General features: G+C 43.6%; 1 protein-coding gene across 1 annotated transcript in view; it reads right to left on the bottom strand.

Moving 5' to 3' along the window:
* Window positions 1–27,014, bottom strand: part of NALCN (sodium leak channel, non-selective) — a 1,129,711-nt gene that overhangs the window by 766,388 nt on the left and 336,309 nt on the right. The window contains exon 11 of the mRNA XM_033948885.1: window positions 20,024–20,155. Coding sequence (XP_033804776.1) covers window positions 20,024–20,155 — 132 coding nt within the window. The remainder of the gene's footprint in view (window positions 1–20,023; window positions 20,156–27,014) is intronic.

Here is a 27,014-nt window from a genome sequence, read left to right as displayed (position 1 = left end):
TTAATTACAACAATCTGAGTTGATATACATAAAGCTATAAACAGTGATTTTAAATATTCTGTTTTTGCTTATAAACTTTATAGTTGGGTTCATGGCAATTAATTATTATGCATCTTGGGCAAATTTAAATGTTTGAATGTTGATATCGCTGTTATATAAAACAAGTTTTGATCTATGCATGAACATTTTAAAATCGATACATCAAGAAAGTACTCAAAAGTGATTAATATCTTGAAACACACTAGTTTTGCATTTGTGTTCCGATTGGCCAACAAACTCACAGCGTTCGGTTTAAATACGATCGCCATTTTGTTTTTGTAAAATTCGGTGAGGAGTCGATGAAAGTCTCACTAACGGCAAGTATCCTTTAGTTTTTGAGTGGTTAGATCGTAGATCATTGCCTTTTATACAAACATCATTAAGTTTCAAGACCTTCCGAGTATTTATTGTGGATAGTAAACCTCAATGAATCCGGATTTTATTAAAAAGAAATTGAGCTTGTGGCCATAGTCTGTAACATTTTTTCGCCGACAAATTTCAAGTCGGCTTTATGGCAACTAATTTTGATGTATCGTTGATTTATTCAAATATTGAAATGTCGAAATTGTTGTATATAAAACGAGTGTTGATACATTCATTAATATTTTTTAAACAAAACAATACATCAAGAAATTGTTTAAAAAAAACAGAGCAGTTATGTATCAGTGTTCTGATTGGCTAACAAGTTCACAGCGTTCTGTTTAAATACGGGCGCCATTTTATTTACTTCGTACAATTCGCTGTGATGTTCATGAAAGTCTCACTAACGGCAAGTATTATATTGTTGTTAAACGGTTAGATTTAAATGCACTGCCGTTTGTTTAAAGATTATCAAGTTTCAAGACATTTTCAGTATTTATGGTGGTTAGTAGATTTCAACACAAACGATTGTTGCAAACAAGAAATTGAGCTTGCAGCCATATTTGTAACACTCAAAATACATTTAACCAATGGATGCATTTATTTAATTGAGATACATTTAAATTGCTACAAATAAATACAGAGCTTGCAGTCATCATTGTAACATTTAAATCACATTTTAACTAAAAGATTTATTGATTCAACTTAGACACATTTAAATTCATGGAGACAACACTTTAATGATAAACATGACATAAATGAAAGAAAATCTATATATAACAACATATATTAAATTATAGTTTCAACAATAGTACACTGGGTGCTTGATGTAATTTATTAATGATTTATTCAGTAAAATATGGTATATAATGTATATTCTTGTATATTTTTCTTCTGTTTAAAGATATTTGAGCAAAGTGGAAATCCAACTGGCAATTGAACAAGCCTTTTCATTACCCCTGAAGAAGCCCATTAGTGCGAAACGGACCGGGCCTCCGTTGGGTTATCAAAGATAAGTGCTTACTATTATTCAAATATAAGCATGATGATTATTATGGTATTGAACCAATAGTTGCTGGTCATTTAAATGCTCAATTGTTCAGAGAAGGAAAATACAAAAATGAAACAGATATACACTATATTTATAATAATAGAAAAAATATTTTAAATATTAAAAATCAATTAAAAGTAAAAATATTAAAAAATTCAAGGGTTTTTGACCGGTGATGATACCTAACCCCGAAATATTTGTGACTTTATTGATCACACTTTAGGGGTATTTTGAGGTCTTTTTTCCCTTGATTTAAATCATGTTATATACATTATTAGTGCTCCATTTATTTTGCTACGTTGGTATTAAGACATCCTGGGCCATGAACCACTGTAAATCTAAAGATTTGCAAAGCCAGGTACCAATGGGTAAGGTGGGCATTATTATTCCTCATGGTACCTAACCATTTTAGGACGGCATGATCAGTGACCAGAGTGAACTACCGTTCTCCCAGATAGTGTTCTAACGCTTGCATTGCCCATTTAGCAGCCAAACATTCCAATTCTACCACTGTATAATTTCTTTTGTTGGGGTGCAACTTCCACCTTAGATATAGAATTGGGTGCTCTATGCCCTGTTGCTCCTGACTGAGTATAATCCCCAATCCACAGCCGGAGGCGTCAGTCTGAACGATCAAAAGCTTGTTATAGTCAATGGCTGCAAGGACTGGCTGCCTACACAGACTTTCCTTAAGATCCTGGAAGGCCTCCACACTGTCTGCTCCCCATTGCAAAGTATCAGGGACATCCTTTTTCAGCATATTCGTGAGTGGGGTAGCCCTAGTGGCAAAATCGGAGATGACTCTCCTATATTACCCCATAAGGCCTAGAAATCCATGCAACTGTTTCTTGGTGTTTGGTTGCGGATAGTCCTGAATGCATTGCACCTGTCCACTAAGGGTTTAATCTGGCTTCTACCCACTGTGTGTACCCCAAATATTTCACCTCCCGCTGATCCAGGAAACACTTTTTGGGGTTTACCGTGAACCCAGCCCTGCAAAGTGAGTCCAATACAGCGGTAACATGCTCAAGATGTTGTGTCCAGGAGAGAGAATATATGACTATGTCATCAAGATACGCCTCCACGTAGGTATGATGCCCCCTAAGGACCTCGTTCACTGCCCTTTGGCACACAGCAGCTGCCCCATGACTCTCCATTAGCCAGGCATAAAGGGATCCAGGCTACTCAGATCCAGGTGCTACGCAGGTTCTTCTGGCCGGGTCTGAGGCAGGAGATAGAGGAGTTTTGTAAGTCTATCCCACTGCTGACACCAAAACACTGTAGCCAGCACCAGAGCCTTTCAACGGGACTCCTCAGTGTCCCTAGTGGGTACAGCTAAAATTGCACCGGCATGTGACCCAGTATGGAGTCACTCTGCAGGAACTGCATTAATATGAGTAAAACAAAAACAGAACCAATGCACACAGTTCCAGGTTCGGTTTCCAAAGAAAATTTAATGTCAAAATGAAAACAGAATGGCAAAATCCCAAAATCAATGTAACTTGCAAAACACAAAGGAAAAAACCCTAAAGGGAAAACTCTGGGTGAGTTCAGGATTTCTCCTCACAAATGTCAATAATCTTCTCTGTGGTTTTATTCTCTACAGAGCTTCTTGCAATAAGGCTTTCAAAGCCTGCTCCTAGCAGGTTTCAGGAGAGTTCAGTTCCCTGCTATAATACACTAGGGTAATAGCCTTCCTCACTATTCCTGGAAGAAGGTTTAAAACCTATGTCCCTAGCCCTGCCGTGTGAATGGTAGTGTCTGTAACGGTTTTCCTCATCCCCCCATTCCGGGTATGTGTCATCTTCAGGTGAGCCAACTTGGTGCTGAGAGCTGGCCTTGGCAACCCCCTTTTTGGGCCTCTTGCTACCCTTTCTGCCCGCTCTCACAGGAGCCACATCAGTCCAAGTGCCTGAGTGGTCACAAAGTTTAGAAGCTGTGTATTAAAACTAAACCTGAAGGCACGAGGAGGAAGGTTGGGCCCCAAATCGGCGAAGCCAATTTTTAAAAAATATGAATTTGATTCGAATCGATTCACCCAAAGTGAATTGGTGAATCGATTTGAATCGCGAATCATGCAGCATTAGTGCGGACGGTGTAGGAGATGAACTGGGCTCCGTGTCCATTGCAGTGCTGAACAGTTGTCTTTGCTGAAGAAGCCGGTTTTTGAGGGTGCGCTTCTGAAGGGACGAGCAGCAGGAGCAAGAGTCGGCACGGTGCTCGGGTCCCAGATACTGCAAGCACCAAAGGTGAGGATCAGTTAACGAAATGGCCTGAGCACAGCGACCATACTTTTTGAAACCTGTCGATGGGCGGGACATGGACGGGAAGACAGCCATTGACAAAACAAATTCTATGGCTAGAAGGGTCCATAAGGCCCAAAAGGGCCAGAGCCCACAACGGAAAAAGAAAAAGAAAACAAACTGGTTTGTTGGGGTTTTTTTGGTAAAGAAAAACAATAAGAAACAAATTATGACAAAAAAGTCACAAATTGCGAGAGCGGGAAGGCAAGCGAAGAAAAAATGACTTCAACCAAAGCTGAAGCGCGTCTTACTAGCTCCGCAGAAACTAGAAAACTGAGGGACCACACGTCCTATGTCGGTTCGGGCAATCGTGAACTTTCTAAAGACTTAAAGTAGTGATGCACTTTTAAAGTGGTCCGTACCGGGGCTCCGTCAGTGACATCACCCATACATGAGAATATGCTGCCTGCTTGTCCTGGGATAATCAGAGGTTCCAACTTGTTGGGACCTCTGCCTGGGAGAAGACACAGACTCATGCTGTGGAAGTCTGCTGCTAGCAGGATCAGTCCTCAAGGCCTTCTTTTTAATTTTTTGAGTTCAGGGGCCATTCCCCGATTTATCAGAAGCTTGAACACAGGCTGTTTGTTTCCTTCCCAACTTGGCTGGGATTAATATTGGGCATGCTGCTTGGTCCCCTCCCCCTTTGCTGCACAAGTTTTTCCTGGGGTTGAGGCTCAGTTCGACTGACAGCCCAAAAACCAAGTTCATCCAGCAAACCTGTGAGGCTGAGCTCTTCTCCATTTATCTCAGCTGCATTCCTATGCTGAAGCATTATAGCGTATTATAGCCTATGGGGAAAACTGGGGTGGGGAAGATCTCCAAAATTGAAATTTAAAGGTTTCTTCAGCCAGAAACTAGGTCCACTACCTCTAAAATCCCTTTCCTTGGAATTTTTGTACTTCAGGGAAGACCCCACAGGCCGTTTTGACACGATTTTTACTGGCAGTAGCCAACCTGGATTTTAAATTATCTTTTTTTCTAAAGCCTCCATCTGCCTCATTTGTTTACTCTTTCCAAAAATTCTAGGACTAGGGGGCATCTGATAAAGGTACTAAGTAGTAGATTTAAAACAAAATGGAATAAATATCTCTTCACACAATGTGTAATTAAACTCAAATTTGTTGCCGGAGAATGTGGTGAAATCAGGGTTTAATAGCAGGGTTTTTAAAAAGATTTGGATAAATTCCTAAAAGAGAAGTCCATAGGCCATTATTAAGATGGCTTGGGGAAATCTACTGTTTATCCTAGGATAATCAGCATAAAATCTGTTTAGTACTTGGGATCTTGCTAGGTACTTGGGACCTGAGTTGGCCACTGTTCTTATGAGGCAGTATTCTGTAAAAACATACATAAATTTAAGTAATGCCTGAAACACCCATGCCCCTCCCATGGCTATGCCTCCTTTTAAGCTACCTGCTATCAGAGATAGGCACCATGCCTTATAGAATAGTATACAGCCAGATGTATATGCAAAATTTAATAGGTAGAAATTAACATCAAACAGCATCAAAGCAGGTACCATAAGGTGGTAAGAGGGGCAAAAAGAGACTACGAGGAAAAAATAGCCAAGGAGGCAAAAAACTTCAAGCCATTCTTTTGAAATATTAAGGGGAAACGACCCACAAAGGAAGCGGTAGGGCGGTTGAATAATCATGGAATAAAGAGAGTGCTAAAAAGGAGAACAAAGCCATCGCCGACAAACTTATCACATTTTTTGCAAAGAGGATATACACAACATACCGGAAACAGACAGGCTATACGCAGGAAACAAAGACGGTAAACTGACAGGGTTGACGGTCAGCCTAGAAGAGGTATGCAGGTAGATTGATAGGCTTAAAAACAATAAATCCACTAGACCGGATGGCATTCGAGGGTAATCAAGGAACTGAAAGGGGTTATAGCTGAACTGCTTCAACTAATAACCACTCTGTCGATCAAATCGGGAAGGATTCCAGAAGACTGGAAAGTGGCGAATGTTACGCCGATCTTCAAGAAAGGTTCGAGGGGTGATCCGGGAAACTACAGACCGGTGAGTATGACCTCGGTACTGGGAAAGATAGTAGAGGCGCTGATAAAGGACCGCATCAATGAGCACTTTGATGGACACACTCTGATGAGGACCAGCCAGCATGGCTTCAGCAAAGGAAGATCTTGCTTGACGAACTTGCTGCACTTCTTCGAGGGAGTAAACAGGCAGATAGATAAGGGTGACCCGGTCGACATTGTATATCTGGATTTTCAGAAGGCGTTCGACAAGGTCCCACATGAATGACTACTTCGAAAAATTGTGAGCCATGGAATTGAGGGTGAAATTCTCACGTGGATTAAAAACTAGTTGGTGGATAGGAAACAGAGAGTGGGGGTAGATGGACAATACTCGGACTGGAAAAACGTCATGAGTGAAGTGCCGCAGGGCTCGGTGCTTGGACCCATGCTCTTCAACATATTTATAAATGACCTGGAAATTGGTACGACGAGCGAGGTGATAAAATTTGCAGATGATACAAAGTTATTCAGAATAGTGAAGACACAGAAGGATTACGAAGACCTGCAACGTGACATAAACACGCTCGAGAAATGGGCCATGACATGGCAAATGAGGGTTAACGTGGATTAGTGTAAGGTGATGCATGTCGGTAACAAAAATCTTATATGCGAATACAGGATGTCTTGTGCAGTACTCAGATAGACCCCCCCAGGAAAGAGACTTGGAAGTACTGCTCGACAAGTCGATGAAGCCATTCATGCAATGCGCGGCAGCAGTGAAAAGGGCAAACAGAATGCTAGGAATGATTAAGAAGGGGATCGCAAACAGATCAGAGAAGGTTATCATGACGCTGTACTGGGCCATTCTACGCCCCCACCTTGAATACTGCATCCAGCACTGGTCGTCGTACTTGAAGAAGGACACAGTACTACTCGAAAAGGTCCAGAGAAGAGCCCCTAAAATGGTTAAGGGGCTGGAGGAGTTGTTGTACAGTGAGAGATTAGAGAAACTGGGCCTCTTCTCCCTTGAAAAGAGGAGACTGAGAGGGGACATGATCGAAACATTCAAGATAATGAAGGGAATAGACTTAGTAGATAAAGATAGGTTGTTCACCCTCTCCAAGGTAGGGAGAACGAGAGAGCACTCTCTAAAGTTAAAAGGGATATATTCCGTTCAAACATAAGGAAGTTCTTCTTCACCCAGAGAGTGGTGGAAAACTGGAATGCTCTTATGGAGGCTGTTATAGGGGAAAACACCCTCCAGGGATTCAAGATAAAGTTAAACAAGTTCCTGCTAAACCAGAACGTACGCAGGTAAGGCTAGACTCAGTTAGGGCACTGGTCTTTGTCCTGGAGGCCGCTGCGAGAGCGGATTGCTAGGCACGATGGACCACTGGTCTGACCCAGCAGCGGCAATTCTTATATTCTTATTGTTAGCACCCAATTATTGACATACATTGGATCGTTAGGCAATTAATTTGTGCATGCATCTCAACAGTGCGCCCAAATTTTAGCCTGCAAATCTAGGCACCATATATAGAATCGGGGGCATATTTACTACTCCAGCCTCTGACAACATACACCCCCTTTTAATTTCTCAATTTAGATGAAGACGTTGGAACAATGGAGCACTGTATTACAAGTTGAAATGTATAAAGACAGTACAGCCAGCCACTTGTGTCTAGTTGAATGCAGATTTGCTGTTGTCAGTACATAAGTCAATAGGTTTATTATCTGTTTTAAATTCTACCCCAAATATGTAGTCCCTTAAATGTATCCATAATTGGCCATTTCAGGACTAAGACCTCCTCCAACTTATGTTGTGAATACATTCCTCCCTCCTTATTCGTAGTTTCAGTACCTGTGGTTTCGACTATTCGCTGTTTTTAGCGTGCTGGCTTTTCTCCCCAAATTACATCATCCATGCCACCAACACCTATTCCAAATCAAGTAAAGGGGTACATACCTGCCATTACAAAGGGGTGGGTTAAAGCCTCATTTCCACCTGGCCAAGTGCAACCGTGGCTCATCTCGGCTGGGACCCTTGTATGCCAGGTGGCAGCCGCTGCCACTCCCCTGTTGCAATGGCCCGGACTGGAGCGCCGCCCAACCATTGGCCGAAACCGTCACATGAGCACCGCTGGAATTTGGGTCCGCAGCTCTGAGGATAGGAGACGGGCTGGGCACAAGGGGGCTCGGAGGTAAGAGCGGTAGCTTGGTGGGGTGGGAGGGGTTGGAGCGACGCAACAGAAGTTGGTGGTAGACGGGGCCAGGGTTAAGGAGAGACCCAGGCAGGCGGGGGGAGGAGGCGAATAACTTTCTTAGACGGGGCCAGGGTTAAGGAAAGACCCAGGCAGGCGGGAGAAGGAGGCGAATAACTTTCTCATATGTTATTCACAGATTTATCATATTCTTGAGAAAACCACGAATAACATATGAGAAAGTTATTTGCGGTTTTTCTGTATTCGCAGCTATGTTCCGCCCATAACCACTGCGAATATGGAGGGTGGAGTGTACTTCTTTTCAGTTTTACTCAGACTGCAACAAGCATAAGTCACAGATCTCAAATCCTCCAGGTATGGCTAGTATAAAACTGCTTCCAAATCATCCAGGCAAGTATCTACATATATGCAATTCAAAGGGTTTGCCTAGAAGTATTGCATAAACGTATAATTTGTCTAAATGCAGTTTCACATTCCTCAGTCCATCTTTCACCAAAGAACTCTGACACTTAATAATATATCTCTCTGTCACCTGTCCTATGATTTTGCTTTTGATTCATGCATGGATAATCATGTATCAGCTTAAGCAAAGGACTCACTATTTTCAAATAAATTTTCTGAAACCACCTTTAATAGCTACTAAATCCCCCAAAAGAATGCAACTGTATAAGGTTAACTGGATGCAGCCAGATAGTGAGAGAAGCTATCATGTCAGGGTCTGTGGCCACTCAAATACTGGAGACAACATGCCCCCATATTTAATTTCTGCATGACAAAATTTACATTTTCCAATGATAGTTTTAACTCACATTGTGTCAATCGATGCAGTTACTTAAGCAGCCTTTCCTTGTGTTCCTCTAAAATCTTTCCAAACATAATTAGATCATCTAGATATATTAAAACTTTTAATAAATTCATATTCACCACAGTTTTTTCCATCAGTTTTTGAAACATAGCAAGAGCCCTTGACACCTTCTGGGGGAGCAGTTATAGATCACAAGTTTGTGGGGCCCCTGGTTCAACTAGCCCATAGCACCCCCCCCCCCTCTTTCATAGCCAGATAGATCACAAGTTTGTGGGCCCCTGGGACAGCTAGCACATAGCACCCCCCCCCCCTCCTTTCATAGCCAAGTACATGGTTTAACTATCCATCACACAAGGAACACAATATATGATCATGAATAAATGGTAAATGCAGGGTTTTTGCAGTTAGTTAAAGACAAAGAAAGAAAATATTATGCCTCTGTATCACTTCATGGTCCGATCTTATCCTGAGTATTCTGTGCAATTCTGGTTGCCATATCTTAAAAATATAGCAGAATTTAAAAAAAAAAAAAAATTCAAAGAAGGGCAACAATTAAGAGAACAGAACTCCTCTCATATAAGGAAAGGCTCAAGAGGTTAGGGTTTTTCAGCTTGAAAAAGAGACAGTTAAGTAAAGATATGATAGAGGTCTACAAAATCTTGAGTGGTGTTCAAGAAGTAAATGTGAATCAATTGTTTACTCTTTCAAACAGCACCAAGACTAGGGGACACTAATGTATTCTTTTGTTGTGGCGCCAAGCTGAAGTGCCAACCCTTACTATGTGGAGGAATGAACTGTTTACTCTTTTGAAATTTGAATACCTGGATGTTGGGAGGGGTGGTCCTTGGAGGAAATTCAGGAGAATCTGGGCTCCAATTTAGGAGGGATTATCCCCTACAGCTCGCTGTTCTTTATTGAACTTTTGACACTGGAGTGCTGGGGGGTGGGTTGAGGTTGGGGGGGGGAGGTAGGGGAGGTTCAGTTGGGTGGGTTTGGTTTTCGTGGGTTTTTGTGAAGGAATGATACGTAAGACCCGATTGTTTCAGCATTTTCTCTTGTCAGTGGTTTTTGGTGTGTGATGATCTGTATTTCAAAACTTAATATAAATGATTCTTCAAAAAAACAAACAAACCCAAAAACATTTAAAACATATAGGAGTTCCATCTCCTTTATCATCTTGGTCACTCTTTGAAACTTTTCTAGTGCTGCTATATCTTTCTTATGATAAGGAGACCAGAACTGAATGCAAAACTCCAGGTCAGGTCGCACTAAGGAGCAATACAGGGGCATTATAACATTCTTAGTCTTGTTAACCATACCTTTTTAAATACCGTATTTTTTGCTCCATAAGACGCACCTGACCATATGTCACACCCTAGATTTAGAGGAGGAAAACAAGAAAGAAACCATTCCGAACCAAATTCTCCCTGCACCCTGTCTCCCTCTCCCTCCCCTGTCCCCCCTCTGGTGGTCTAGTGGTAGTTCAAGACAGGGTACAGGGCAGGTCTAAGTGGTAGGCAGTCCCAGCCACTTGTTTTTTGTTGTTGTTGGGGTGTTGTTTTTTTTTTTTTTAAAGAAATGTATAAATTTCCCTATAACTGCCCTTCATCGGGGGTAGGCGATGGCATAAAGAAAATCAAAGGATGCCATAGTGAGTGTGTTTTTAGATGACTCTTCTCAACAAGTAAACTGTGCAGAACGTGCGTCTCTTACACCCCCAGTGCTCCCTCTGAGCCATCCACCAGCAGGGTTCTCAGAGCATCAGACCATCCTCTGGCGAAGGAAAAAGCCACTGCACCGAACAGAAAAAAAAAAGTCCCGAGCCAAAATCGTATGCCAAACAGACAATTCTGTGAAAGGCTCAGTGGATCCCCTGACAGGCAGCTGCCGCCTTTCCACTCCTGTCTGAGCAGCAGGAAGAAGGTGGGGTGCACAGCCCTTCTCCTCAGCATGCCCGTTCGCAGCTTCCCTGCGGTGCTGCAATAAGAATGCATTGGACTTGCAAGGGAGTCGAGACACCTGCAGCAGCTAACACAGCCAATCATGAGGACAGCACCACCTGGTGAGGCAATTAAACAGCCTGAGAGTTTGAGAGAGAGAGAAGCTGCACAGATCACTTGGACAGAGGAAAAGTAGGCAAGAAAACTTTTCCTGTTCCCAGAGGTGGCCAAAGGAGGACAGCCAATCAGGAGGACAGACCCACGCTTCCCAGCGAGCGCACACCGCTCGCGAGCCACTGTGAGCATCTCTGGGTCAGCTCAGTCACACGGTGCTATCAGCTGGGTTCCCAGAGCTGGCCAAAGGAGGACAGCCAATCAGGAGGATAGCCCCATGCTTCCCAGTGAGCGCACGGGTCAGCTCAGTTGCACGGTGCCATCAGCTGCTGTAGCCAGCTGCTGCAGCCATGCCTCATGCAGTCACGGCTACAGCAGCTGATGGCACCACGTGACTGATCTGACCCAGTGAGGTTTGCAGTGGCTCTCGGGAGGCTTGCAGTGCCTCATGGGCAGCGTGCGCTCACAGGGAAGTGAGGGAGGGGGATGGAGGGAAGGGAGAGATGGCTGGGTCTAAGTTTTTCAACTCAGTCATGGAGGTCTGGGCAGCGGGAAGAAAGGGGGTGCACGGCACTTCTCCTCAGCATGTCCATTTGCAGCTTCCCCGCAAGATGCATTGGACTTGCAAGGGAGTCGGGTCACCTGGGGAAGCTCACAGTGGCTCTCGAGCAGTGCTCACTCACTGGGAAGCATGGGCAGGGAAGTGAGGTTGTGGATGGAGGGAAGTGAGAGAGAAAGAGGCAGAGCCGTTGTCTGGTACAGAGCCATTGTCTGGTATATTTGCTCCATAAGATGCACTGTTATTTCCACCTACATTTTTGGGGAAAAAAAGTGTCTTATGGAGCGAAAAATACAGTAATTCCTAGCATCCTGTTTGCTTTTTTGGCCACTGCCACATATGGGGTGGAAGATTTCACCCTATTGTCTATAATAACACCCAGATCCATATCTTGGGTGCTAATCCCCAAGGTGGACCCTAGGATCCGGTAAATGTGATTTGGGTTAATTTTCCCAATGTGCATCACTTTGCATTTGTCCACATTAAATTTCATCTGCCACTTGAACACCCAGTCTTCCAATTTCCTAAGGTCTGCCTGCAATTTTTCACAATCTGCATGTGATTTGACAACTTTAAACAGTTTAGTGTCATCTGCAAATTTAATCACTTCACTCATCGTTCAAATTTCCATATTATTTATAAATAAGTGAAATAGTACTGGTTCCAGTACAGATCCCTGCGGCACTCTACTGTTTACTCTCCTCCATTGAGAAAAATGACCATTTAACTCTACCCTCTGTTTTCTATCCGATAACCAATTCCTAATCCACAACTGAACTTTGCCACTAATCCCATGACTCTATAATTTTCTCAGGAGCTTCTCATGCGGCACTTTGTTAAAAACTTTCTGAAAATCTAGATACAGTATATCAACCAACTCATCTTTATCCACATGTTTATTCACACCTTCAAAGAAGCCAAGCAAATTGGTGAGGCAAGATCTCTCTCGGCTGAACCCATGCTGAATCTGTCTCATTAAATCATGTTTGTCTACGTGTTCCACAATTTTATTTTTTATAATTGTTTCCAGGTCAAACAACATGGAACACGTTACTGGATTTTTCAAGGAGTAAGTGCAAAACAGTTTATTACACAACTTTTTTACAATACAAAATATTGTTGAAAAATAATACAGTAATCAACATCAGAGAATGCAATGAACACAAAATATCTTTGAGCTTTGGCTGAAGGCCAGACCCTATACGGACCGTGTTTCGGCAATGACTTGCCTTCCTCAGGGGTACTTTGTATGGTCCTTCGTGATGGTAGGAATCATCAAAAATGTGTAAACCTGTCTTCTTAATTCCAGAAAATATTTAAAACCGTGGAGGGGCAAAATAAAAAAAAACGTCTAAGTCCCCTTTTGGCCTAAGTCCCTAAACGTTCAACCCAGAAGCAGGGAAAGTGTCCATAACCAAAACATACGTCCATGTTTTGATTATGGCCTTCCTCTGCCTAAACGCCCAATCTCCACTACGTCTACAAGTACCCCCACAGCATGTCTACACTTTTTAGCCATAATGAAACAAAAACACGCCTAGGGCCACAAACGTCCAACAGAAGGGCTTTTAGGCGAAGGAGGAGCCAGTCCTTCGCCTAAAAGCTGGATTCTGTAACTGGTGCCTGTCAAAAACAACACCGGTTATAGAATCCTCCCCCCAACGATCCAGGCAGGAGGGTGCCCAAGCCCTCCTGCCATGTCAAACCGCAACCCACCCCTCCCGACGATATCGGGGAAAGAGGGAGCCCAAGCCCTCTTGCCCCAGGCACCCGCGGCACCCCCGACTTGTTCGGGCCAGGAGGGAGCCCAAGCCCTCCTAGCCCAGGCTACCCCCCTACCCCCACCCCCACTACAGTACGGGCAGGAGAGATCCCAGGCCCTCCTGCCCTCGACGCACCCCCCTCCCCCCCAACATCTGCCCCCCCAAGAACCCCCGATCGGCCCCCCCAGCCGACCCGCGACCACCCGGGGCCATGTGCCTAAGGCTCCGCCCACAGGAGGGGCCTAAGGCTCCTGGGCCTATTCTGATTGGCCCAGCCGCCTTAGGCCCCACCAGGAGGCGGGGCTTTGGTGCCCCTGGGCCAATCCAGCCCCATTCTTCGTTGAGCTGCATGCCGGACGGGCAGGTTTGGCACCCGTCTGTCCGGCCAACCTAAAATAGGTACGGGGAAGGGGGGTGGGGTGGGGGGGTCGGGGGGTCAGCCGGGGGGGTCACGGGTCGGCCGATCGGGGGTTCTTGGGGGGACGGACATTGGGGGGAGGGGGGTACGTCGAGGGCAGGAGGGCCTGGGATCCCTCCTGCCTGTACTGTAGTGGGGGTGGGGGTAGGGGGGTCGCCTGGGCCAGGAGGGCTTGGGCTCCCTCCTGGCCCGAACGAGTCGGGGGTGCCGTGGGTGCCTGGGGCAAGAGGGCTTGGGCTCCCTCTTGCCCCGATGTTATCGGGGGGAGGGGTCGCGGCTTCAACGGGGCAAGAGGGCTTGGACTCCCTCTTGCCCCAATGTTATCGGGGGGGTCGCGGCTTCAACGGGGCAAGAGGGCTTGGACTCCCTCTTGCCCCGATGTTGTGTGTGTGTGTGGAGGAGTGATTCATCGCGGCTGAAACAAGGCTGCCCTGTGAACTTCTAAAAGCTAAGTTACCATTTCATATTCTGCTCTTTTCACTGGTTTTCAGCATTATATCTGCTTAATTTCTCTTCTCCTCCCTGTTTCTTACTAAAAAAAAAAATATAAAAAAGCACAAAAAAATCCTTCTCTTTCCTCTGTTAAATCTTATTTCTTCTTCCTGCAGTTTTGTTGAAAATACTGTGTTTTAGGTGGTATAGAGCCTATATTTCTGGTGTCTGTGGCTCAGGGGGACTAAAGTAGGGAAAATCCTGTTATAAATCCTGTGTTTTAGGGTAGCACTGATAGAACCTGCGTTTTTGTTTAAAATACTGTGTTTTAGGTGGTATAGGGCCTATATTTCTGGTGTCTGTGGCTCAGGGGGACTAAAGTAGGGAAAATCCTGTTATAAATCCTGTGTTTTAGGGTAGCACTGATAGAACCTGCGTTTTTGTTTAAAATACTGTGTTTTAGGTGGTATAGAGCCTATATTTCTGTCTTACCAGTATTCAGCCATTGTTTTCTGCTGATTAGGTGGAGAAGGGAGGGGTTCTGTTTTACTTCTAAGGTTAATTGCATTATCTTTGGGACATTGCTGAAACAAGGCTGCCCTGTGAACTTCTAAAAGCTAAGTTACCATTTCATATTCTGCTCTTTTCACTGGTTTTCAGCATTATATCTGCTTAATTTCTCTTCTCCTCCCTGTTTCTTACTAAAAAAAAAATATAAAAAAGCACAAAAAAATTCTTCTCTTTCCTCTGTTAAATCTTATTTCTTCTTCCTGCAGTTTTGTTTAAAATACTGTGTTTTAGGTGGTATAGAGCCTATATTTCTGCCTTACTAGTAGTCTTACTTATAGTCCCACCAACCCCAGGGACCACTATTCATATATAGAGACCCATATAATCAGGACTTCACAACCAATCAAGATGACCTTTATTCTATGCAATCACTGTGGTGCTTTAATTCCAAGACATACTATTTGGAGGCTTAAGGCTTGCCCCATCTGTCTTCAACTTGCCAGTATTAAGGAGGAGCTCTGCAAACTTAAACAGGAATTGAATACAATTAAAGCAGCTTCCATCACTCCACAAAATCATACCAACTTACCACCTCTACCTCAAAGAATAAAACAGCCCAGGAATAAATGGGTCACAGTAGGCTCAGGAAGACTGCGACATGTAACATAGAAACATCCACCTTCACTAATATTACCTCTACAGAATTCCTTCGCTCCACTAGTGCACTGCGATACTCAGGAAAACAGAAGGGAGGTGGGACTGGAACCAATGAAGGAAACTCAAGAGAACAAGAGCACCCTAAGTACAAATAAAAAAGCCAAAAACAGAAAACTATTACTGTTGGGGGATTCCATCATCAGAGGCATTAACCTTGGAACACAGGGCGAGGAGTCCAAAATAGTGAAATGTCTTCCAGGATCCTCAGCTACCAGGAGTTCCAGGCAAATACTGACTATAGTTAAGGAAGAAACTAAGGATTTTAACACTGATGTTGTTATCCATCTGGGAACAAATGACCTGGCCAACAACTCCACACTTGCAGCACAGAAAGCTTTTCGGGAGCTTGGTGAGGGCGTGAAACCTTTTGTAAAGACTTTAGCTTTTTCTGAAATACTGCCTGCATATGGAAAAGGAGAGCAAAGAGTGAAAAACACAGAGGACTTTAATAGATGGCTCAGAGCCTGGTGTCATCAAGAAGGCTTCAGGTACATAGGAGGATGGGGAAATACATGGAAGGACAAGAAGCTATATTGCACTGATGGGCTACATATTACTACAGCAGGAAAAAGAAACCTTGCAGAGAAATTTAGACAATATTTTTCCAGGCATTTAAACTAGAAGGTGGGGGTGGTGTATGTACGAAGGACAATTATAAAGACCACCCCCGGCAAAAGAAAAGATGTGATAGTAGTAAAGGCTGCAACATAAGCAATATCAGCAACTCATTTCTTAGTATTGCAACGGAAAGTGAAACGACACAAAAATCCATACGAAGAAGGAGATTATCGCTGAAAAATAGCTGGAAAGCGATGACCACAAATGCTCGCAGTCTAAGCAACAAAGTTCATGATCTGCAAGCCCTGATATTAGAGGCAGATCTAGATATTGTTGCTATCACAGAGACATGGTTCAGTGAATCACATGGATGGGATGCAAACATACCGGGATATAATCTTTTTAGGAAGGACAGAGATGGTCATAAAGGTGGAGGAGTAGCTCTCTATGTAAAGATCAATATCCAAGCGACCGAAATGCAAGGGACCTGGGGAGAGGAAGAAGCGATATGGATTGCTCTGAAAAGAGAAGATGGAACTTCTATCTACGTGGGTGTAGTCTACAGACCTCCGACTCAATCGCAGCAAATTGATAAGGATCTGATTGTGGATATCCAAAAGTTTGGAAGGAAAGAGGAGGTTCTGCTGTTGGGAGATTTCAACCTGCCGGATGCGGACTGGAATGTTCCGTCTGCGGAATCGGAAAGAAGTAGGGAGATTGTGGATGCCTTTCAAGAGGCTCTGCTCAGACAAATGGTGACGGAACCCACAAGGGAAAAAGCAATATTGGATCTGGTCCTCACAAATGGAGAGAGTATCTCTAATGTTCGAGTGGGTGCTCACCTGGGTAGTAGCGATCACCAAACGGTTTGGTTTGATATAACGGCTAAAGTGGAGAGCGGCCGCACGATACTTAAAGTCCTAGATTTCAAACGTACGGACTTTAATGCAATGGGAAAGTACCTGAAGAAAGAGCTGTTAGGATGGGAGGACATAAGAGAAGTGGAAAGACAGTGGTCTAAGCTGAAAGGAGCGATAAAAATGGCTACGGACCTTTATGTGAAGAAAATCAATAAAAACAAAAGAAAAAGGAAGCCGATATGGTTCTCCAACCTAGTGGCTGAGAAAATAAAGGCGAAAGAGTTGGCGTTCATGAAATATAAAAAAACCCAAGAAGAGGAGAGCAGAAAGGACTACAGGGTGAAACTGAAAGAAGCCAAGAGAGAGATACGTTTGGCGAAGGCACAGGCGGAAGAACAAATGGCTAAAAATGTAAAAAAGGGAGATAAAAATTTTTTCAGATATATTAGTGAAAGGAGGAAGATAAAAAATGGAATTGCTAGGCTAAAAGATGCTGGGAACAAATATGTGGAGAGTGATGAGGAGAAAGCAAATGTGCTAAACAAATACTTCTGTTCTGTGTTCACAGAAGAAAATCCTGGAGAAGGACCGAGATTGTCCGGCAAAGTTACACGAGAAAATGGAGTAGATTCTGCGCCGTTCACGGAGGAGGGTGTTTATGAGCAACTTGAAAAACTGAAGGTGGACAAAGCGATGGGACCAGACGGGATCCATCCCAGGATACTAAGGGAACTCAGAGAGGTTCTGGCGAGTCCTATTAAAGACTTGTTCAACAAATCTCTGGAGACGGGAGTGATTCCTGGGGATTGGAGGAGAGCGGATGTGGTCCCTATTCATAAAAGTGGTCACAGGGATGAAGCAGGAAACTACAGGCCGGTGAGCCTCACTTCAGTTGTTGGAAAAATAATGGAAGTGTTGCTGAAAGAAAGGATAGTGTATTTCCTTGAATCTAATGGGTTACAAGATCCGAGGCAACATGGCTTTACAAAAGGTAAATCGTGCCAAACGAACCTGATTGAATTTTTTGATTGGGTGACCAGAGAGCTGGATCGAGGACATATGCTAGATGTAATTTATTTGGATTTCAGCAAAGCCTTTGATACAGTTCCTCATAGGAGGCTGTTGAACAAACTTGAAGGGCTAAAGTTAGGACCCAAAGTGGTGAACTGGGTCAGAAACTGGCTGTCGGACAGACGCCAGAGGGTGGTGGTTAATGGAAGTCGCTCGAAGGAAGGAAAGGTGACTAGTGGAGTCCCTCAGGGTTCGGTGCTGGGGCCAATCCTGTTCAATATGTATGTAAGTGACATTGCTGAAGGGTTAGAAGGAAAAGTGTGCCTTTTTGCAGATGATACCAAGATTTGTAACAGAGTAGACACCGAAGAGGGAGTGGAAAATATGAAAAAGGATCTGCAAAAGTTAGAGGAATGGTCTAATGCCTGGCAACTAAAATTCAATGCAAAGAAATGCAGAGTAATGCATTTGGGGATTAATAATAGGAAGGAACCGTATATGCTGGGAGGAGAGAAGCTGATATGCACGGACGGGGAGAGGGACCTCGGGGTGATAGTGTCCGAAGATCTAAAGGCGAAAAAACAGTGTGACAAGGCAGTGGCTGCTGCCAGAAGGATTCTGGGCTGTATAAAGAGAGGCGTAGTCAGTAGAAGAAAGAAGGTGTTGATGCCCCTGTACAGGTCATTGGTGAGGCCCCACTTGGAGTATTGTGTTCAGTTTTGGAGACCGTATCTGGCGAAAGACGTAAGAAGACTTGAGGCGGTCCAGAGGAGGGCGACGAAAATGATAGGAGGCTTGCACCAGAAGACATATGAGGAGAGACTGGAAGCCCTGAATATGTATACCCTAGAGGAAAGGAGAGACAGGGGAGATATGATTCAGACGTTCAAATACTTAAAGGGTATTAACGTAGAACAAAATCTTTTCCAGAGAAAGGAAAATGGTAAAACCAGAGGACATAATTTGAGGTTGAGGGGTGGTAGATTCAGGGGCAATGTTAGGAAATTCTACTTTACGGAGAGGGTGGTGGATGCCTGGAATGCGCTCCCGGGAGAGGTGGTGGAGAGTAAAACTGTGACTGAGTTCAAAGAAGCGTGGGATGAACACAGAAGATTTAGAATCAGAAAATAATATTAAAGATTGAACTAGGCCAGTTACTGGGCAGACTTGTACGGTCTGTGTCTGTGTATGGCCGTTTGGAGGAGGATGGGCAGGGGAGGGCTTCAATGGCTGGGAGGGTGTAGATGGGCTGGAGTAAGTCTTAACAGAGATTTCGGCAGTTGGAACCCAAGCACAGTACCGGGTAAAGCTTTGGATTCTCGCCCAGAAATAGCTAAGAAGAAAAAAAAAAAAAAAAAAATTTTTTAAATTGAATCAGGTTGGGCAGACTGGATGGACCATTCGGGTCTTTATCTGCCGTCATCTACTATGTTACTATGTTACTATGTTACTATGTGTGCCTAAAAGTTAGGACACCTAGGCATACCTAGTGATGCCTAAAGCCACTTAGGTGGCACTAAGCATGATTCAATACAGTACATCTAACTTTTATAGAATTGTGCTTAGTGCTGCACTAGTCAGAGTCAATTTTTTAGACAACATATATAAAATTGGTGCTTGACTACAGAAGCTGTCAAATAAGAGAGTTGCCAGGGTAAAATAGCAGAAATGAAAGAAAACCATCTTCTTAGGAGGAATTGTATGCATCATGCTCTATTTTGCTCAGATATAAGGATAAAATTATTCTTGCTTGTTTTAAGAAGGCTTTAACCAACCTTGACTGCCATTGTTCAGTAATGATGAGACTTGCCCCACCCCCCATGGAACTGCATAAAGGATAGGGTTCATAGTAGAGGAATCTATCCCTATGGTATGTGTCCAAGCCTAAAAAAGAGGGGCTTTGTGAGAGTCTGTTTACAGTCATTACTTAGGCAATAACCATTATTAAAGAGCCAAAAACAGTTGAGCTAGTTTGTAAATCAATGTCAAGACCTTGTAATTCAAGGTAGGCCTTGCAAGTACACCTCAGATGTGGTATCTTGTGATTTAAAGTAGACTTGGAAGTTGCACTAACAACTAGAATAAAGGAAGGGAATGTGACTACCAGTAAGTCCTTTCTGTTTATAAGTATCACTTGATAAGTACTTGTTACTCCTATGCTACCTTGATGAGATTTCTATCCTGAGAGGTTTAGAGATATGGTAAGATTAGACAGACAAGACTCCAGCACCTTTGTATGGGTGTTGATTATGTGATGTGGTGGCCATTATATATTCAATCAAATATGGTATGTGTTTATGCATTTTTAAGAAGATGGCATAGATTTTTCAATTTGTGTATTTCTGAAAATTAAGGATTATTTACACATGACTCACCTCAGCAAGGTAAAACTCATCATATTGTCTCTTGAAAGTCTCTCCTTTGTAGTAGTTACTAGCAGCAACAATGACATCTACTGCCACCATGCTTAGTATAAACATGTGAAAAATTGATGATCTCATCATTTTCTGTAAGGAAAGAAATACAAGTAAAAAATTTTGAGAGAAACATAATTTCACCAGAAACAAAAGGGGCACTATTCAGCCTGCAGTGGTCAGCATTTATATAAAGGCCAACTGTCATGGGCTAAATTAGACTCAGATATTCAGTTCTGGGTCTAGTCCAGGTACTGGCACTAAATATCTGGAACTTTCTAGGCCACCAAATGTTATCTGGCAGATACCCAGTGCTGGTACCCAGACAAAAACTGGCCATAGTTAGGATTGCTATTTATGCGGTCCTGCTTGTTCACATACTTATCTGGGTACCAGCACTGAATATGAGTAATGCCTGGATAACTTAACAGCTATGCTCCAACTTCTGCTTCAGACAAAATCTGGCACTAATCAGATAGTGCTGTGGCGATGAGAGATGATATTCAGCAGCACTTTCTGGTTAAGTGCTGCTGAATATCAGCACCTGAGCCAGACAGCGCTTTTTAACCTGGTTAAATAGCACTAAATATTGACCCCCCACCCCAAAGCATCTTTCTATACTTTTCTAACAATACAGATTTAATGGAATCAATGTATCTGCTATAAGATATATATATTTGATAAGAAGCTTGCTGTAGATGCAGAAACTCTTGACAAAAATGTTTTCAGGTACATTAGAAGCAGAAAGCCTGTGAAGGAGTCAGTTAGACCATTAGATCATCAAGGAGTAGGGTTACCAGACGTCCGGATTTACCAAGACATGTTCTCTTTTTTAGAGTATAACAACTCCAATAGCTCAGAAGTAGTACATTCAAAGACCACTTCTTTTGTACTCCAGTACATGAATATCAATACAGTCTTTGTGAATACAATCTTTCATTATTCATAAGAAAAATTCAGAAGGTTTATATAGACCTCAGTGGTACCTTCTGTATGTATTAGACTTTTTTTCATACAGACCATTGGCACCCAAATTTGTCATCGGTCTCAAAATATGCTTTTTTTATACATATACTTTCTATTTTTTTATATTTTCTATTAAACAAAATACTCATCTTTAGTCTATGCAGGTTGAGGCAGGCACTCTGACATAGGACTATGTTTCGCCCATACAGGGCTTTATCAAGGAAAATCCCCCTTAAGCCGAAAGACTCATGCGTCCCGTGTCTGCTCGCTTTATAGAGGGCATGTCCGGGTGTCTGGATGGCTTTTCAAAACTCGGCACTTTGTCCGGGTTTTGAAAAGCAAATCAAGTCGGGAGGGGCAGGCTGAGGGGGAGGGAATAGGGGTGAGGCTGGGGAAGGGCATGGGTGTAACGGGGCAGGTCTATGGGTCCAGATTTTACATACATAAAATCTAGTAACCCTATCAAGAAGTAAAAGGAGCACTCAGGGAAGACAGGCCCATAGTGGAGAAATTAAAATAATTATTTGCTTTGGTCTTTACTGAGAAGAATGTTAGGGAGCTAACTGTGCAAGAAATAGTATTTTAGACTGACAATATGGAGAAAGTGAAAGAAATCTCATTAATTCTGGAAAATGTATTAAGCCAAATCGAGATATTAAAGAATGGCAAATCACACTAGGGTACTGAAAGAACTAAAAAATGAAATTGCAGATCTACTATTAGTAATCAGTAACCTATTATTAAAATCATCCACAGTACCTGAAGATTGGACAGTGGTTAATGTAAAGGCAATTTTTTAAAAGGGTTACATGGGTGATATGGGAAACTATAGACTGGTAAGCCTGATCTCAGTGCCAGGCAAAACTAGAAACTACTGTATTACAAAAAATTCCTGAGCATATAGACAAACATGGTTTAATTGGATAGAGTTAGCAAGGATTCAAACAAGAGAAGTCTTGATTCATCAGTTTGCTACAATTTTTGAAGCTGGAAATAAACACATAGATAAAGGTGTGTCAGCTGATATATTGTGCCTGCTATTCAGAGTGATTTAAGCGGGCCAGAGAGGCTCTGGCCCGCTTAAATCACAGATCAGTGGCTAAACAACGATATTCAGTGGCACTAAGCCAGGCAGCACCACTGACTATTGGCTCTGGTGGTCCAGTCAGGGGTAGGCTGGGGATTGCAAGCTTTGGCAATATTCAGCTGGGGCCCAGAGAATAAAGTTATTATTATTATTATTATAAGTTGAGTGGATAAATTTAGGACAGTTCAAAAGCTGGACATCCAAATGTGGACAAGAGATACCCCCAAAGAAAAGAGTTTAGGTGTCATCATGGACAATATGGGGCTCATAATCGAAAGAGAAAAACATCCAAATACCAGCCTAAGTCAGCTCTTGGATGAACAATTCTCAAAAACGTCCTAGTGCTGATAATAAAACCGGGTTTTGGACGTATTTCTAAACGACCTAGGCCTTCATAGTGCCGCTCAACATCCAAAGCTAAACGGGGCGTTTCGGGAGGCGTGTCAAGGGCAGGAGTTGGGCGGGACGTGAGCTGGCTTAGACTTAGTCGTACAGCATGTATAACCGAAAGTTTAACAACAGAGCCTAGACGGAACGTGGACTATTTTTAATGTTATTATTTAAAGTCTGTAATGTATTGTTTCCCTCTGAATGTATTTTAAATTGTACATCGCTTAGAATTACAATTAAGCGATTAATCAAATGAACTATTAAACTTGAAACTTGTTGTGACTTAGACCATGTAAAACATGGTCTAAGTAACAAAAAACCACCTAACCTCAGCAGATAAGCACTGAAAACACATAACATAGACCCCACACACTACCCCAGTGATCACCAACCCCACCCCGAACCCCATAAAACTTTTATACTTCCCGCCAAAACAGGGAAGAAAAAATAGTGGCCTCTGCGGGACGGGGACAAGGCCATTCACCGCCCCGTGGAGTGGTGAATGGACTTGTCCCCGCAGTGAGGCAATCAAGATCGCGCGGTCCCCGCCATCTCCCTCCCTCCACCTCACCTTTGAATTGGAAGAGCACCGCCCGCATGAAGAGAAGAAAAAAAAAAGCCTCTCCTTTTCTCCTGCTCTTATCGCCATGCTGCAGCTACTAAAGCCGACAGGAAGTCTATCCGACGTCAATTCTGACGTCGGAGAGGACGTTCTGGGCCAGCCAATCACAGCCTGGCTGGCCCAGAACGTCCTCTCCGACTTCAGAATTGAGTCGGAAAGAAGACTTCCGGCTTTAGCAGCTGCAGCATGGCGGTAAGAGAAGGGGAAAAGGACGGAGGCTTTTTTTTTTTTTTTTTTTTGAGCGGCAGGGAGGCAGCAGGCTGGCTTTGACTAGGTAGGGAGAAAGGTAGACAGGCACAGGCAGGCTTCAGGGGTGGGGGTGGGACAAAGTGTGGAAGGCAGTGAGAGGGACATAGGAAGGAGGCACTAGGGGCACTAAAGACATGGGAAGAAGGAACTGGGGGCACTAAAGACAGGAAGGGGCACTAAACACATGGGAAGGAAGCACTGGAGCACTAAAGACATGGGAAGGAGGCACTGGGGGCATTAAAGACAGGAAGGGGCACTAAGGACATGGGAAGGAAGAACTGGGGCACTAAAGACATGGGAAGGAGGCACCGGGGGCACTAAAGACATGGGAAGGAGGCATTGGGGGCACTAAGGACATAGGAAGGAAAGAGGGAGGGAATAGAAAGGGACAATTCTTGGGCCTGAGTGCAGAAAGAAAGAAATGAAAGAAAGGATACACAGACAGAAGGAAACGCAACCAGAGACTCATGAAATCAATCACCAGACAGCAAAGGTAGGAAAATGATTTTATTTTCAATTTAGTGATCAAAATGTGTCAGTTTTGAGAATTTATATCTGCTGTCTAAATTTTGCACTATATTTGTCTATTTTTCTATAGTTATTGAGGTGACTGAGCTTGCGGAGATGGGGCGGAAACAGGGTTTTAACATTTTAGTCCTAGTAGTTTGCCGGTCCACAAAATAATTCTTTTATTTCTGCCAGTCCACGGGTGTAAAAAGGTTGAAAACCACTGATGTAGAGTATGCCGGCTTTCTTTTTCGCCAAGCCGCGCTCGCATTGATCAAACTTCTCCTCTCTTGCAACTTCCTGTTTCCGGTTGCGTCAGAGGAGAATATTGAACAAATGAGACCCGCACATGCGGCTGGGCGAAAAAGAAAGCCGGCATACTCTACATCTAAGGTGAGATGGAGGGAGGGAGATGGCGGAACACTGCAGTCGGTCGGGTGTCTGCTGTTTTTGTATCACTGCCTGCCTGCGCTCATGTTCCAGATCCTCCTGCATTTTTAGTGTGCACAATTGACCTGATTTGAGCTATAGGTGAACATGGGGGACACGTCATTGAAAGGGAGGACAAGTTAATTGATTTATTTTATGTTCGGTTTTTACTACAGGGCAGAGGCACTGAAACAGATTCTCAGTGCAGTAGTAGTAGTGGCAGAACTCTCTTCTGTCTTCATGGTGTTTCGCAGTACTGAGGCTTATATGGATGCTGCGGGAACGGTGACGGGGCGGTGAATAGGATGGCAGGGGCGGTGAATGGGATGGCAATGGCGGTGATGGGGCGGTGAAAGGGATGACGGTGACGGGGCGGTGCAGAGGATGGTGGGCCAGGGACGGTGCAGTGACGGGGACAGATTTTTCCCCGTGTCATTCTCTAATAGGAAAGCCTAGTCGTCCAGCACTGAGGTAGCTTAAGGTATCTTGGGGGTGGGTTAGGGACCCATAGAGAGGAGGACCCATGCCCATAAGCCCCTGTAATCACTGCATTGATACTTAAACATGTGCACTCCCCTATACACCCCCAAAACCCTTTTTTACTGGCATATAAGTGGCTCCTGCAGCCATAAGGGCTATTGGGGTGGTAGATAAGTGGGTCTAGGGGATTCTGGAGGTGGTTTGGGGGGTTCACTGTCACCTATAAGGGAGCTGTAGTGAGGAGAAGACATGGCACCCTTTTTGTGAAGTTCACAGCAGTGCCCTGTAAGGTACCCCACTATTTAGGTGCCATGTCTGGGTGTGCAGTCCATCACTTTGCAGACCCCTCCCATGTTCAACAGGGCTTGTTCTAGGCGTTTTGGACTTGGACAGAATGTTGGACGGAAATGTGATATAAAGATGGACGATTTAGTGGCTTGGACGATCAGATCGGCAGGATGTATAATTAGACGATTTTCGAAAGTAAAAAAATGTTGGACGTAACTTTCAAAAATGTGTCTTAGGCTCTTTTTAACTTTGGACGACTTGCGAGATGGACGTAAACGGACTTAGACGTCCCTTTCGATTATGCCCCTCCATGTTGACATCTTCTGCTCAACGTTCAGTGGTAGCCAAGAAACCTAACAATGTTAAAAAATATTAGAAAAAAAATAGAGAATACAACAAAGTGCATCATAATGCTCTATGACAATTTCATACCTTGCGTATTGTGTGTAATTCTGGTTGTTTCATCTCAGAAAGATATAATGGAACTGGAAAAAGCACACCCGACAGATCAAACCTGACAGATCAATCACTCATGCAGAGCCCTAACAACAGTGGCAGGGGAAGCAGCTTCCTGTCACTGCTGGTATGGCTTCTTTTTTTTTAATGGCACAGAAGCCTTCCCTCTAACGTAAGGGAAGGCTTCCGGGTCAGCCGCAAGCCTCGTGCTGGAACCAGCGGCTGTGGCTTCGCAAAGAGAAGTGCCACTGGAAGGAGAGAGATGGCCAGAGGAGGTAAACACCTGCGAGAGGCATGAATTTGAGATGCAGAACAGAGGGAAAGACAACGAGAGGCGCGTTGGGACACGGAAGGGAGGGGGAAGGGGCGCATTGACACAGGAAGGGAGAGGCAGTACCCCGGTTCATAAGTACAAGTTTGGCATACGTCGAGCGCTCTTAAACCAGGAACTGCCTGTATACACCTGTCTCTAGAACAGCAGCACCTAGTATGGGAAAGTCTACTAGAGCATCACACAGGTGTCTTAAGTAGCCTGGTGGGTGGGCTAGTGAACCATAGAGAGAGGGACCCAGGCCTATAAGTCACTCTAACCACCAAAACCCACAAAAATCCTACTATACTGCTATACAGGTGCCACCTGCAGCCATAAGGGCTATTGGGGTGGTAGACAGGTGGGTATAGTAGATTTTGGAGGAGTTTTGGAAGGCTCACCATACATTATAAGGGGTTATGGTGAGATGTACTTCTGGCATCCTTTATGTGAAGTTCACAGCAGTGCCCTCTAAGGTGTCCCACTGCTCTGTTGGCATGTCTGTGTGGCCTGTCCATTACAATGCTGGCCTATCCTACATTCAAATGGTATAGATTTTGATGTATTGAACTTATACATCCTAAGGCTGAAAGTCCTGATGGCCAGGCCAAGATGTCCAAATGGGTAATTTAAAAAAAATAATTTGGATGTCTAATGATTTCAATAATAGATATTTTCGACATTAGGATTTTGGACGTCCTTCTCAGGATGTCCAAAGTCAAAAATGCCCCTCTATGTATCTTATTCTACCCAGACTCATCTCTTGTGCATGCACACCTGTAAAATACATGGTAGGTAAGGTATGTGGCTATTTACATAACGTAACATAGCAATATTCTTGTGTACCGCAGCTACCTCTCAATTCTTTGCAGTTTACAGAGTAAAAATGCTGGACATTCATAGTGAATTACAATCCGTTAGTTAAAAAATTTACTAAACAAGTATGTTTTTAACAATTTTCTAAATGCCAGATAGGTGTTAGAACTTAATATAAAATTACCAAGATGTTTATCCCATAAACTGGCCTGATAAGATAGAATTCTGTCAAAAAATCATTTGTAAACACATCCCTTAATAGATGGAAAGTCAAATATCCACAAACACTGTGTAGGGCATTTTCTATTAACAAATTCCAAAAGCCTAAAGGAGGAAAGGTCAAAATATGGCC

This window comes from Geotrypetes seraphini, chromosome 6 (assembly GCF_902459505.1).
Source record: "Geotrypetes seraphini chromosome 6, aGeoSer1.1, whole genome shotgun sequence".
NCBI classification, from domain to species: Eukaryota; Metazoa; Chordata; class Amphibia; order Gymnophiona; family Dermophiidae; genus Geotrypetes; species Geotrypetes seraphini.
This window is presented reverse-complemented; position numbering and strand designations above follow the sequence as displayed.